Source organism: Globicephala melas, chromosome 16 (assembly GCF_963455315.2).
Source record: "Globicephala melas chromosome 16, mGloMel1.2, whole genome shotgun sequence".
NCBI classification, from domain to species: domain Eukaryota; kingdom Metazoa; phylum Chordata; class Mammalia; order Artiodactyla; family Delphinidae; genus Globicephala; species Globicephala melas.
This window is the reverse complement of record NC_083329.1, coordinates 63,597,463-63,610,669: the sequence shown is the minus strand read 5'-3', so window position 1 is coordinate 63,610,669 and position 13,207 is coordinate 63,597,463. Positions and strand designations below refer to the sequence as shown.

The window sequence follows — 13,207 nt, the reverse complement described above, 5'->3', positions numbered from 1 at the left end:
GTCATAAGGGAGAAACAAGTCATTCATATATCCTGAAATGATCAGGAAATAGAGTCCAGTTCTATAGTTCCTAATCCTGCTCCAGGATTAGGTCAAGAAGGAAATTGTGTGAGAAACTTTTCCTAATTCTTAACCATGGAGCAGAGAGAAGAAATATATACAGTTGTCAGACATAAGGTGTCTTCAAAAACACAAATCTCTGATTAGCAATTTAGGTTCCACTAAAGATGAAAATGAATCATCTCTGATAGTGAATATCCACAGTTATCTATGACAGATTAGGATCAAGTAAAGTTTTCTCCAATGTAAGAGGTAAAAGAAAGATAAATGATTGTCCTAAGGACTCCCAGTAAGAGATGCTTATGAAACTGATACCATTATTACCCTGCTTTTGATTATTTAACAACTTCAAACAGGAACTCAGTTTCCTCATGACCAAATGAATCAAGATAAAAGTAGCAACTTCCCATCCAAATGGTGGTGGTGATAACAAAATCTCTGAATGTATAATAATTATACATATTATGTAATCTAAACAATACATCAATCCTGGGAAACCATCAGGCCATTATTTCAATCCTTATTTTATAGATGATTCTCCATTTGCATATGTGATAAAGACAAAGACTTGTTCAAAATCACACTGATAAGAAGCAGCACAGATCGAGTTAAAATTTTTTTTTTTTTTTTTTTTGCAGTACGCGGGCCTCTCACTGCTGTGGCCTCTCCCACTGCGGAGCACAGGCTCCTGACACACAGGCTCAGTGGCCATGGCCCACGGACCCAGCTGCTCCGCGGCACGTGGGATCCTCCCGGACCAGGGCACGAACCCGTGTCCCCTGCATCGGCAGGCGGACTCTCAACCACTGTGCCACCAGGGAAGCCCCATGGTCTTTTTTTAACAATACAATGCTATCTGTAATCTGGAAGTATAAGCCTCTAGATCTAGGGACATAAAATAAAAGCAAAGAACCATCTAAACATATTATATTACTATATCTGCTGATACAGAAGTACATTAGAAACAGCAGGGACTTTGGAAATCGATTTGGATTTGTATTTCAACTCTGCTACTTATTGGTTTATGACCATTGATATTCAGATTAAGGGTCAAAATATAACTGTAAAGAGTTTAAAAAGTTAAATGAGGGATATACGTAAAGTGCTCACACGAATTAGTGTACGATGGAGGTTTCTAACCTTGGCCACTGTTACATTATTTTCCTTTCCCTTTCAGCTAGCAATAATTTAGGATCCTTGTTCTAGCATGGCTCCATCAAAAAGGTCTCTGGAGATGGAACCCCATAAGGTTCTCCTCAACAGAGACTGAGGCTTCTGAGCCAGGCACATAAATTACTTGCTCAAGTTCTGTCTGTAATTATGAAAGACAAAAGGTTCAATTTCCTCCTCCACTTCTCCTTCCCTCACTTTCATTTGTAGAAAAAGACACAGCTAAGGGAAAAAAGAATTTTTTTAAGAGGTAATGCAGATAAGAAAGGGGGGGGATGAATAATTATTTGGGAAGAGGGTCCTGCTGACAAAGGATGGTTCACTGAAGTAGTAGGAAAAGAGAATCCAGAGGAAAGAAAGAATCTAATCAACCTCTTGAATCCTAGACAAAAGGCATAAAGAAAAGTAGAGACCCATTCCATAACAACAGAAGATCTTAACAGCAGTTTACTGCAGAATCCAGTTAACCCTAAAGTGCTGCAAGAAAGCCTTGGACTGGGAAAGGCAAACATAAGAATGACTTATTTCCCCCTATGAAAAAAATGGCTATCATATCTTCAGTTATAATAAGAGAAATGACTTGTTTTTCTAGAGAGCTTAGACATACTAAATACAAAAGAAAAAAGTTCAAGAAGTAGTTGAGAAAGTACCCAGGAACTTCATTAAAAGAATAAAAAGGAAAAAATTAATGGTCCATAAGAGTTCTTTCTTACAGAGAACAGAAGGACTTATCTCCTTTACCCTTTATCATTTACCTTAGTACCAGGCAAGAAGGGTGCGAAAACACTAAAGAAGCTGTTAAGGGGAGGAAACTAAAGATTAATGGTTCATATGGGTTTTTCAGTCATTCTAGAGGCTAGAAACATATCCTTCTCCCTTAGGTCATGTCTCCCAAAATAGCATCTTAAAAATACCAAATGGCACAACAGAGATATACCTACCAGCTGTCAGGGATGTCTCAAATCCATCTTTAATTAAACAGCTGAGACTCTACTTCTTCATATAACTTTGAACTGCTACAAGTGTAAAGGGGACTATTTCTTCCACTGGGAAGAAGGGCAGGAAAGAACAATAGGCAAATTAATGAATTATATATGGTTCCAATTTCAAGTTAGTCATCTGTTTCAAAGGTTGTACTTTGATTGAAGCTATTAGTACCCAACAGCAAAAGGAACATGAGTTTAAATGTTCAAAATCACAACTAGGATGAAATCTCGTTCATATTATAACCATCAATAAATAACAAAAAGCGTATTATTTAAACTAACAAATCATGTTCTTCAAATAAAACATAAGGAGAATCTAATTCATTAGTATGCTATTGTTCTGCCCAACTACAGACAAGTTATCCATAAACGCCTAACAAAGTCAAATAAGACCAAAGCTCTAAAGTATAGATATATTCTTTCTTTTAAAGGAAAATTTAGATAACTTCTCCAAATTCCTATATCTTTTATGTCAATCTAATTCTGTAATATATTCATGTTAAAATAAACATCATCAGTTTGTTAGTGGCAATGGGGAGAGAGGAAAATAAACGGACTATTGGACATACCCTATGTAATATTTCTAAAACCTTTAATGCGGTATGAAGAAAACTGTTGAAAATTCTTCTTTCAGAAGGGGGAATGCCGATCTTGTAGAGTTTCAAAAGATGTACCACAACCTCCTTAAAAAGTTCTACAATCTTGAGGAATAGTGGAGGTTCAAGTACTGACCACCAGTTTTCTGTTATTAAAGGGTGAACACACAAAATAAAATTTAAAAAGTCACAATTTTCAAAATCATACTGACTGTTTTTCGAAAGCAGTGGCTCTTAACCCTTTGAAAACCTCAGGAAGATACACATAATATGGTATTTTACGTAACATTTCTAGGGTTTATAGATACCACCCCACCCTCAAGTTAAAGAATACGGTTCTAAAAGCTCTCAAAAGCAAAAATAAAGTTAGAAAGGTCTATTGAATTTACATTCTTGGTTTCCTAAGCTACATTAAAAACTTAATACCTAGTACTAAAACCACTTGTTAAAAAAAGTGCTTTGGAAATTAGGATTTTAATTTTTAAACAAAACACTTTTAAAACTGTATTGCTCCAATATTTAAAGATCTCTCCAACTTTTATCTTTCAACTTACGTAACATAAAGTTGAAATATTGTGAAGCACCATCCTAAAAATGCAAGGTACTCCTGAAAATCAAATACAGAAACTGAACAATGTAAAGTATACCATGTCTGTCCTTCCCCACGTTCACTATTTGTAGTTATTAACTACAAATATGACAATCTTATGCAGCAGACAGAAGGGAATACAAAAACTTCTGACAACATGGAAGCAATATGCTTTTGAGTCCCTGCTTCACTCTTCTAACCACTGGCTAATTCCCTCAGATTCCAGGATTCTACCCCTTGCTTGTTGCTTCCTCTGCTCACCCTCAGCCTAAAACTTCTTGTACTGATTTTATTACTCTTATGTATCTCACATTCACATACCTAACAAATACTATTAAGAAGGAAAGCACTGCTACTAAATGTAGCAGGCAAACTATAATGGTCAGCAGATAGAGATGAAATTATACAATTAGAAAAATTAAAGTGAGGAAAGTTTAGGCCAAAAACCCAGAGGAATAAGATCAAATAAACAGTGGAATCTCACCTACATGCACAGACATCAGAAAATTAGCAAGTGAGGGAAATACAAGGCAAAGGGTTAATAAAGTTCAAGGAGGATTTAATACCCATGTTTGTTCAGTTTTAATTGCTCCTCCTCCTTTACTTCTTTAACAGTAAGATGACTCTGGAGGGGATGAGGAAGGCAAATACCAAAAACAGTTTTTATCTTTCCCGATACTGTCTCTGCTGTTGTGCTTGATTAAAATTTTAATATTTAACATGCTTTGCCTCCAACTCTAACAACTAGCATCAGATGACTAGCAAAAAGCAACAAACTGAAAAACAGGTTTATCTCACCTTAAGACAATGTCAAAATAAGCAGGGTAGCAAAATTTCAAACAGCAAAGAAGTTATGAGCATTTTCATTTAAAGAGAAAAGGTTGTAAAAAAAAAAAGAGTATTAAAATTCTTACCAAGTACTTTCAGTGGTGCCTTTTCTAGGTTCACAAGAGCTGTACCAAAGGGAATTGCTATTGTGGTGAAATTGTTGGAATCACTCATCAGGGGACATTCTGGTAGAGTAAGATAAAATCTCAATGCTTCAACATCAGGTAAGGAGCTAGTCAGTTTAGGAATAAGATTCTTTTCCAAGCTAGCTGCCACCTATATTTTGACAAAAAGTAAAACCTACTTCATTTAAAATGAATGCATATTCCAAAAAAAGAAAGAAAAAGAAAACCTTATACTACAGCAAACGTGAAACGGTGAAGGGAAAAAAAAAAAAAAAGAAACCATCTTACAATGAATTAATGAATGCACTTTGGAGAACAATGAAAATTAATGCCTAAGCAGTGCTAAGAGAATTTTAAAAATCTTGCATACAAGATTTTTATTTATATCTCAATTTAAACTCTACATCTATAGTTATACAGACTTAACCAACATGGTAATATTAAGTAATTAAGAGTCTGCTCTGAACATCTGGAAAGATTTACAGATATTTGACAGCTAAATTACAAACAGTTTAAAATAATACCCTATTTTAATTCTTACATTAGTATATTAAATAAAATTATACAGACATCTCAATAAAGTGTATGAAACTGTAAAGTTAATTAGGTCACAAACATATAAAAAAACATGGAATAAAAAACTCAACAGGCTACATAATACAAATATAAAATGCTTTAAAAACAAACCTGCTGAGATATCTGAGGATGATCAGACTGTATAAGTTTGTGGAATAAAAGCCTAGCAGCATTCATATCAACCCCTGAAAATCTGGTGCCCGTTCTATAGTGATCATCATTGCTATTTAAAAAAGAGAGAGAGAGAGAAAATAATAAAATGCAACTTTAAAATTTTTTCACTTCTTTTTAATGACATTATTTAATATAATAAATTTGAAAAATTTGGTATACCAAAGAATTGTCACTCACCTAACAGCTAAAAAACTTCCATTTAGACAACCAGACGAAGAAAACGTTCCATCTATTTCACTAAAAAGAAATTTAAAAATCACAAAATCACAAAATGAGAAATCTAATTGTTCACCTTTGGTGGTTTTTTTTTTTTAGATCTTAATTGGAGTATAATTGCTTCACAATACTGTCTTAGTTTCTGTTGCACAACAAAGCGAATCAGCCATATGCATACACATGTCCCCATAACCCCTCCCTCTTAAGCCTCCCTCCCATCCTCCTTATTCCACCCCTCTAGGTCATTGCAAAGCACCAAGCCAATCTCCCTGTGCTATGCTGCTGCTGCTTCCCACCAGCCAACTATTTTACATTCGGTAGCGTATATATGTCAATGCTACTCTCACTTCACCCCAGCTTCCCCCTCCCACCCCATGTCCTCAAGTCCATTCTTTATGTCTATCTCTTTATTCCTGCCCTGCAACTAGGTTCATCCGTACCCTTTATTTTATTTTATTTTTTAGATTCCGCGTATATACATTAGCATACGGTATTTGTTTTTCTCTTTCTGACTTACTTCACTCTGTATGACAGACTCTAGGTCCATCCACCTCACTACAAATAACTCAATTTTGTTCCTTTTTATGGCTGAGTAATATTCCATTGTATATAGTGCCACATCTTCTTTATCCATTCATCCCCTTTATTTTTTAATAAAAAATAAAATCACCTTTTATTTATTTTTTATGTGGATAAAATCCACATCACCTTTATTATTTAATAAAAAATAAAATGTAGTATTTAATGCTACAGAGCATTCCTCCAACCAACATTCAAAATAAATGAGAATTCTATAAATTACTAAAGATTAAGTAAATCTTGATAAAGGTATTACTGTTTATCTCTTTATTACTCTCTCAAACATTACTACTGTCCTCTGATTCATCAAATAAATCTGATGTTCCTAAAAAATTTTTTTTTTGTTATCTGAAAAATTTTTTTATATAAACATGCACATTTAACTTTCTTAATTCCACATGATGGTAAATCTAATCTAGAATGTTATTTTTCTGAAGACTACACTTCAGGCTTTTAAGAAAAATTTTAGTTTGGGAAAATAATTTCGAATTAAAAAAACAGCTGATCAGCTATAGCCCCTCATCCCAAATACCTACACTACCTTCAACAACAACAACAAAAACTTTAAGTACTAAACAAGTCCATCTTCAAGAAAAATATTCAGGAAAGAAGAAATACTCAACTCTTCCATGGAATAAAGAAGTTAAAAGACAGTGACCACTATGAAGCTAGAAGGAACATTTTTGCAAACCCAATCCTAAAGTGGCTATATTTAATATTTTAAGTTATCATTTAATATATCATTATGTATATGAAAGAATTGTAACTTATAAACATCTACATGAGATCTCCTAAAATATCCACTATTACAGAAATTCTAGACAATTAAACTTTTGTATATAAACCATTCTGTAAATGATATTTAATGAAATATTTATTTAAATAAAAACTCCTAAGTACAGGTTCCTCTACCATGAAGTTAAGACTTTGTGTAGATAAAATATTTTTCTTACTTGGCTATCTCTACAGGAAATCTTCCAGAGGGGTAGCTCAGCCATTTTTGAATTAGAGCTTCATTCACAGTCCATATCTGCTTTGAAGGATCAGGATATCTAAAGTCATCTGGTGGCCCACAGTTCTAAATTTTAAAATAAGCAGATGAGTCAAAGGGAAGAGATATTATATATAAACCAAGACACACCTCCACTATGTATTTGGAAGTTAATCTCTACTAAACACCTGGAACAAAAACTTATCAAATGGGGACTTCCCTGGTGGCGCAGTGGTTAGGAATCCGCCTGCCAATGCAGGGCACACAGTCTCGAGCCCTGGTCCGGGAAGATCCCACATGCTGCGGAGCAACTAAGTCCGTTTGCCACAACTACTGAGACTGTGCTCTAGAGCCCACAAGCCACAAATATTGAAGCCCGTGCACCTAGAGCCCATGCTCTGCAACAAAGAGAAGCCAACGCAATGAGAAGCCTGTGCACCACAATGAAGAGTAGCCCCACTCGCTGCAACTAGAGAAAGCCCATGTGCAGCAACAAAGCCCCAAAGCAGCCAAAAATAAATAAAGAAATAAATTTAAAAAAAAACTTATCAAAAAAAACCAACTTATCAAATGGATCTGAAAAATTTTGTAGACTTGAGGAAAAAAAATTAAGGCAATTACTTTGTAACATATAAAGAACATTAATATGGGTTTAAAAACAACTTCTAAATTATCTGAGCTTAGTAATTATTTATATGATTACTATTACCTGGGGATTAGAGTAATGTGAAAAGCTTTGATCTCCACCTGAGAAAATTCTTTTTACACAGAAATATTCTTCAGAATCTGTAATAAAAATAAAATATAAAACATTCAAGATTTATATGCATTTTTCAGAGCATCAAATATGCTACTGGACTTTCTCTTAATCATCTAACTTAATGAGACCTCCCAATCATGGGCTCAATGATACAAAATGACTGGGAATGGTCTGACTGCTATGGAGATGAGACTGACCAAGTGACAAATGTTAATGATCCCACAAGCACAACAAGCATTTGATAAGTTTTACAAGTCTTTCTTTTGACCTGCTCACCAAAAAATGGCAGTTTCTAGTCTAGATCTTTATTATCTCAATATATTTTAAACTAAGATGGTGTAAAATTTGAATGAAAGGTATAGAAGATAGCTCAGAAGAAAATAAAAATTAAGAATATTCATTTTGGGGAATTCCCTGGTGGTCCAGTGGTTAGGACTTGGCGTTTTCACTGCTTGTGGCCTGGGTTCAATCCCTGGTTGGGCAACTAAGATCCCATAAGCCTCGCAGGGTACAGCCGAAAAAAAGGAATATTTACTTTTAAAAAGAATGACAACAAACAAGTATATGTTAAATCTTCCTGAGTAATGCAAAATTCATAATGTAAAATTATTTTCTCTTTCAATATAGCTGTACAAAAGAAAGATGACACACATAGCTCTTTGTTAACAACTATTTATCAGTAACACCCAAATCAGGTCCAAAAACAAAAAAGTTAATACGCAAATTTAGTAGAAGTAAAGAAGGAACAATAAAGCGCCTTTTTTTCAAGTTTTGTGTTTTATTGTGATGTTTATTTTTCTTTAAAAGTTTGTTTTTTTTTTAACATCTTTATTGCCGTATAATTGCTTTACAATGTTGTGTTAGTTTCTGCTGTATAACAAAGTGAATCAGCTATATGTATACATATATCCCCATATCCTCTCCCACTTGCATCTCCCTCCCACCCTTCCCTATCCCACCCCTCTAGGAGGTCACAAAGCATGGAGCTGATCGCCCTGTGAGATGCAGCTGCTTCCCACTAGGTATCTATTTTACATTTGGTAGTATATATATGTCAATGCCACTCTCTCACTTCGTCCCAGCTTACCCTTCCCCCTCCCAGTGTCCTCAAGTCCATTCTCTACGTCTGTGTCTTTATTCCTGTCCTGCCCCTAGGTTCTTCAGAACCTTTTTTTTTTTGGATTCCATATATATGTGTTAGCATACGGTATTTGTTTTTCTCTTTCTGACTTACTTCACTCTGTATGACAGACTCTAGGTCCATCCACCTCACTACAAATAACTCAATTTCATTTCAGTAAAGTGCCTTTTTAAAAAGACATTCAAAGCCTCTTCCTTTTTCTCCTCTCCTGTACCTCAAAATGGAAAGAGTATCTATTATCAAAAATACCGCTAGCCTAGTATTTAGAAGTATCACATACCAAAACACCATAGCTACACAATGTAACTTAAGGCCAGTTATTTCCAAATATAATCCATTTCTGTGTTCCTACTGCTGACCCCCCACTCTTTAGTTGACTAATTCTTTTTTTTTTAATATAAATTTATTTATTTTTGGCTGCGTTGGGTCTTCGTTGCTGTGCGTGGGCTTTCTCTAGTTGCGGGGAGCAGGGGCTACTCTTCACTGCGGTGCGCAGGCTTCTCATTGCAGTGGAACACAGGCTCTAGGTGCACGGGCTTCAGTAGTTGTGGCACACAGGCTCAGTAGTTGTGGCTTGTGGACTCTACAGAGCGTGGGCTCAGCAGTTGTGGCGCACTGGTTTAGATACTCCGCAGCATGTGGGATCTTCCCGGATCAGGGCTTGAACCCGTGTCCCCTGCATTGGCAGGTGGATTCTTAACCACTGTGCCACTAGGGAAGCCCAGTTGACTAGTTCTTCACCTTGTATTATTTGTGACCACCACTGCTACAGAATTATAAATTCTTAAGGAAGGGACCACATCTTAATTTTCTTGATCATTCCCTACTACCAAGCACAATGTTTTATTTGTAAAAGAACTCAGTAAATATTTAATATGAATATATAATAGAAAAAATTATCTAGCTTAGATAATAATAAGAGTTTCAGAGATCAGAACATTAATATGACCAAATTTTCCACAACAAGACTGCTCTACGGCCAAAAATTTTTAAGAACAGATTAAAAGGGTAAATCTAAAATATTAAATAAACCAATCATTCAACTTAAAATCTTTTCTCTACATCATCCTCACAAGTCTACATGAAGTCATGCACTTCCTCAAAAGATTGAGCAGAATGTTATTCGTTTGTTCCTAAAAGGTGATTCTGCCTTCTTTAAATAATCATCAAGTAAATGATGACTAATCTATAGTACATGAATGGGTTTCTGGGGGCTGTGAGTAGGGCACCAAAAATTATTTTCCTTAATTTCCTTTTAATTACTACTGTAAAGAAGTCTGTGAAACCTAGTCATTTGTCCTACACAGCTTCCTGCAGATTGGATTTTGCTGATTATATCCTCAAGGATTCTCCTAACACTTCTCTCAGTCTTCTGTATTTCCTGTAAATTGGTAGTTGGATCTAGAGAGGAGTTAATTAGATTAGTCAATTTTTTTTTAAGAAGATGTTGGGGGTAGGAGTTTATTAATTAATTAATTTATTTTTGACTGTGTTGGGTCTTCATTTCTGTGCGAGGGCTTTTCTCTAGTTGTGGCAAGCGGGGGCCACTCTTCATCGGGGTGCACGGGCCTCTCACTATCACGGCCTCTCTTGTTGAGGAGCACAGGCTCCAGACGCACAGGCTCAGTAGTTGTGGCTCACGGGCCTAGTTGCTCTGCGGCATGTGGGATCCTCCCAGACCAGGGCTTGAACCTGTGTCCCCTGCATTAGCAGGCAGATTCTCAACCACTGCGCCACCAGGGAAGCCCCAATCAGTCAATTATTTTGACAAAACTATTACATGGTGGTGGAAGGGGCTGTTCTTCCATCAGTAAGCACATAACATATAGCTGGGTTCCTTTTTGTGACGTTAGTAACCATTGATGCCCAATGCTTAGACCATTAATTCATTGTGGGTTGAAAAATGATACACTAATATTACTTCCTCATCTTGTGATTGGACCATTAGCTTCCCCCTATCTACCACATAGTTCATTAACCTGTAATAGGAAAGACTAATGCTGTTCTTTTCCATTTATTTACTATCGTCTGGCTTTTTGAATCTGCATTTATTTGATTATAATATTTACATGTTTCTTAGTAACATGGATTTCCTCAATGGGAATTTCCGTTAACTTCCTTTATCTATTACATGTCTAAATGTTTGTCTTATTCATTTATTAGGTGTCTTACTGTTTTTCACACCAATATGTATGAGCACTTTGGATATTCAGGCTACTAACCTCAGGTTATATTCGTTACAAACATTTTTTCTAAATAATTATTTAATTTTGACTCACAAGTTTCTTTTTCTATTAAATCAAATGTATTTATCTCATTCTTTTTTTTTTTAAAGAGGAAGTGGGTTTCTTTATAAAAAATATTTATTTATTTGGCTGCATTGGGTCTTAGTTGCAGCACACAGGATCTTCGCTGCAGCATGTGGGATCTAGTTCCCTGACCAGGGATTGAACCCGGGCCCCCTGCGCTGGAAGCGTGGAGTCTTAGCCACTGGACCACCAAGGAAGTTGGCCCTCTTTCTTAATGGTGACTTTCACTGCCATAATGGTGAGAAAGCTTTTTCCCATCCTCAAATTATAGAATTATTTTCTTGTCTTAAGAACTCTTTTACATTTAACTTTAATCCATCTATAATTTATTTTAGTTTATACTGTTAGGTTAGGGTCTAAACTGACATTTTCCTCCCAATTTTCATGTGTTGAATAATTCTTTCCCCTTCTCCACATATTAGTGATGCCCTATTTTAAAGTTATGAAGAGACACTACACCTCTTCTACCTATAACACGCTACACTAAAAAACTTTGGCACTCTCCTCCATCCCGAAAGTGTTCTCAAAGTCCTTCTCATAACTTCCACTTCGTACAGTCCTTCCTATAACTCCAAGAGCCACTGCCAATCAACTGGAGTTTGAACAAAACCTATATATTGGGTTGGCCAAAAAGTTCCTTCGGTTTCTAAGTAAAAATAAAAGACACATTTTTCATTTTCACCAAGAACTTTATTTAACAACATTTTCACCATTTTGTTCCACTACCTTCTGCCATTTTTCAGGCAACTTCGTAATTCCGTCTTCCCAAAACCTTTTATCTTTTTGATCAAAGAACTGTTCCAGGTGCCATTTACAGTCTTCCAGGGAACTGAAATATTTTCCATTAAAAGAATTTTGTAAAGACCGAAATAAATGGAAATCCGAAGGGGCAATGTCTGGTGAATATGGCGGATGAATCAGAACTTCCCAGCCAAGCTGTAACAGTTTTTGCCTGGTCATCAAAGAAACATGTGCATTATCCTGAAGGAAGATTATGCGTTTTCTGTTGACTAATTCCGGACACTTTTCGTCAAGTGCTGCTTTCAGTTGGTCTAACTGGGAGCAGTACTTGCTGGAATTAATCGTTTGGTTTTCCAGAAGGAGCTCATAATAGAGGACTTCCTTCCAATCCCACCATATACACAACATCCCTTCTTTGAAGACCGGCCTTTGGTGTGGTTGGTGGTGGTTTTATTTCGCTTGCCCCACGATCTCTTCTGTTCCACATTATTGTACACTGTCCATTTTTCATCACCCAACACAATTTGTTTTAAAAATGGAATGTTTTCATCATGCTTAAGGACAGAATTGCATGCAGAAATACGGTCAAGAAGGTTTTTTTCCACTTAACTTACGTGGAACCCAAACACCAAAGCAATTAACATAACCAAGTTGGTGCAAATGATTTTTGATGCTTGATTTGGATATTTTGAGTATGTTGGCTATCTCCTGCATGGTATAACGTTGACTGTTCTCAATTAACGTCTCAATTTTACCGCTATCAACTTCAACTGGTCTACCGGACCGTGGAGCATCGTCCAGCAAGAAATCTCCAGCACAAAACTTCACAAACCACTTTTGACACGTTCGATCAGTCCCAGCACCTTCTCCATATACTGCACAAATCTTTTCTTTGCATTTCAGTTGCATTTTTACCCTTCTTGAAATAATAAAGCATAATATGCCAAAAAAGTTACTTTTTTTCTTCCATCTTCCGTATTAAAATGGCTACACAAAAATTCACCAATTTTGATGTCTTTTTTTAACACACACTGATATGATAGCTGTCATAATACAATCTAACAAAATTGTTTCAAATGAAGTAAAAGACAACTAAGCGCTACTAGAGCCAGCTTACGGGAAACCGAACGAACTTTTTGGCCAATCCAACAATAACGGCAATACATGGATTCCCCTCCCACCCCCGGATTTCCACTAAGCTATAATAATCTAAATGTCTAGGGACCTCCCTGGTGGTGCAGTGGTCAAGAATCCCCCTGCCAATGCAGGGGACACGGGCTCCTGGTCTGGGAAGATCCCACATGCCACAGAGCAACTAAGCCCGTGCGCCACAACTACTGAGCCTGCACTCTACAGTCTGTGAGCC

General features: G+C 36.2%; 1 protein-coding gene across 7 annotated transcripts in view; it reads right to left on the bottom strand.

Annotated features, from left to right (window-relative positions):
- HERC4 (HECT and RLD domain containing E3 ubiquitin protein ligase 4) overlaps nucleotides 1-13,207 on the bottom strand; it is a 132,409-nt gene that overhangs the window by 47,275 nt on the left and 71,927 nt on the right. For 6 of the 7 annotated variants that reach the window (XM_030862380.2, XM_060286195.1, XM_030862379.2 and 3 more), the window contains exons 9-14: nucleotides 7,600-7,676; nucleotides 6,853-6,977; nucleotides 5,282-5,341; nucleotides 5,042-5,153; nucleotides 4,316-4,505; nucleotides 2,786-2,958 (exon numbers count right to left, since the gene is read on the bottom strand). In XM_030862380.2, the coding sequence (XP_030718240.1) occupies nucleotides 2,786-2,958; nucleotides 4,316-4,505; nucleotides 5,042-5,153; nucleotides 5,282-5,341; nucleotides 6,853-6,977; nucleotides 7,600-7,676 (737 nt within the window). Of the gene's footprint in view, nucleotides 1-2,171; nucleotides 2,277-2,785; nucleotides 2,959-4,315; nucleotides 4,506-5,041; nucleotides 5,154-5,281; nucleotides 5,342-6,852; nucleotides 6,978-7,599; nucleotides 7,677-13,207 lie in introns of all 7 variants that reach the window. The other variant, XR_009559298.1, reaches the window with a different exon arrangement.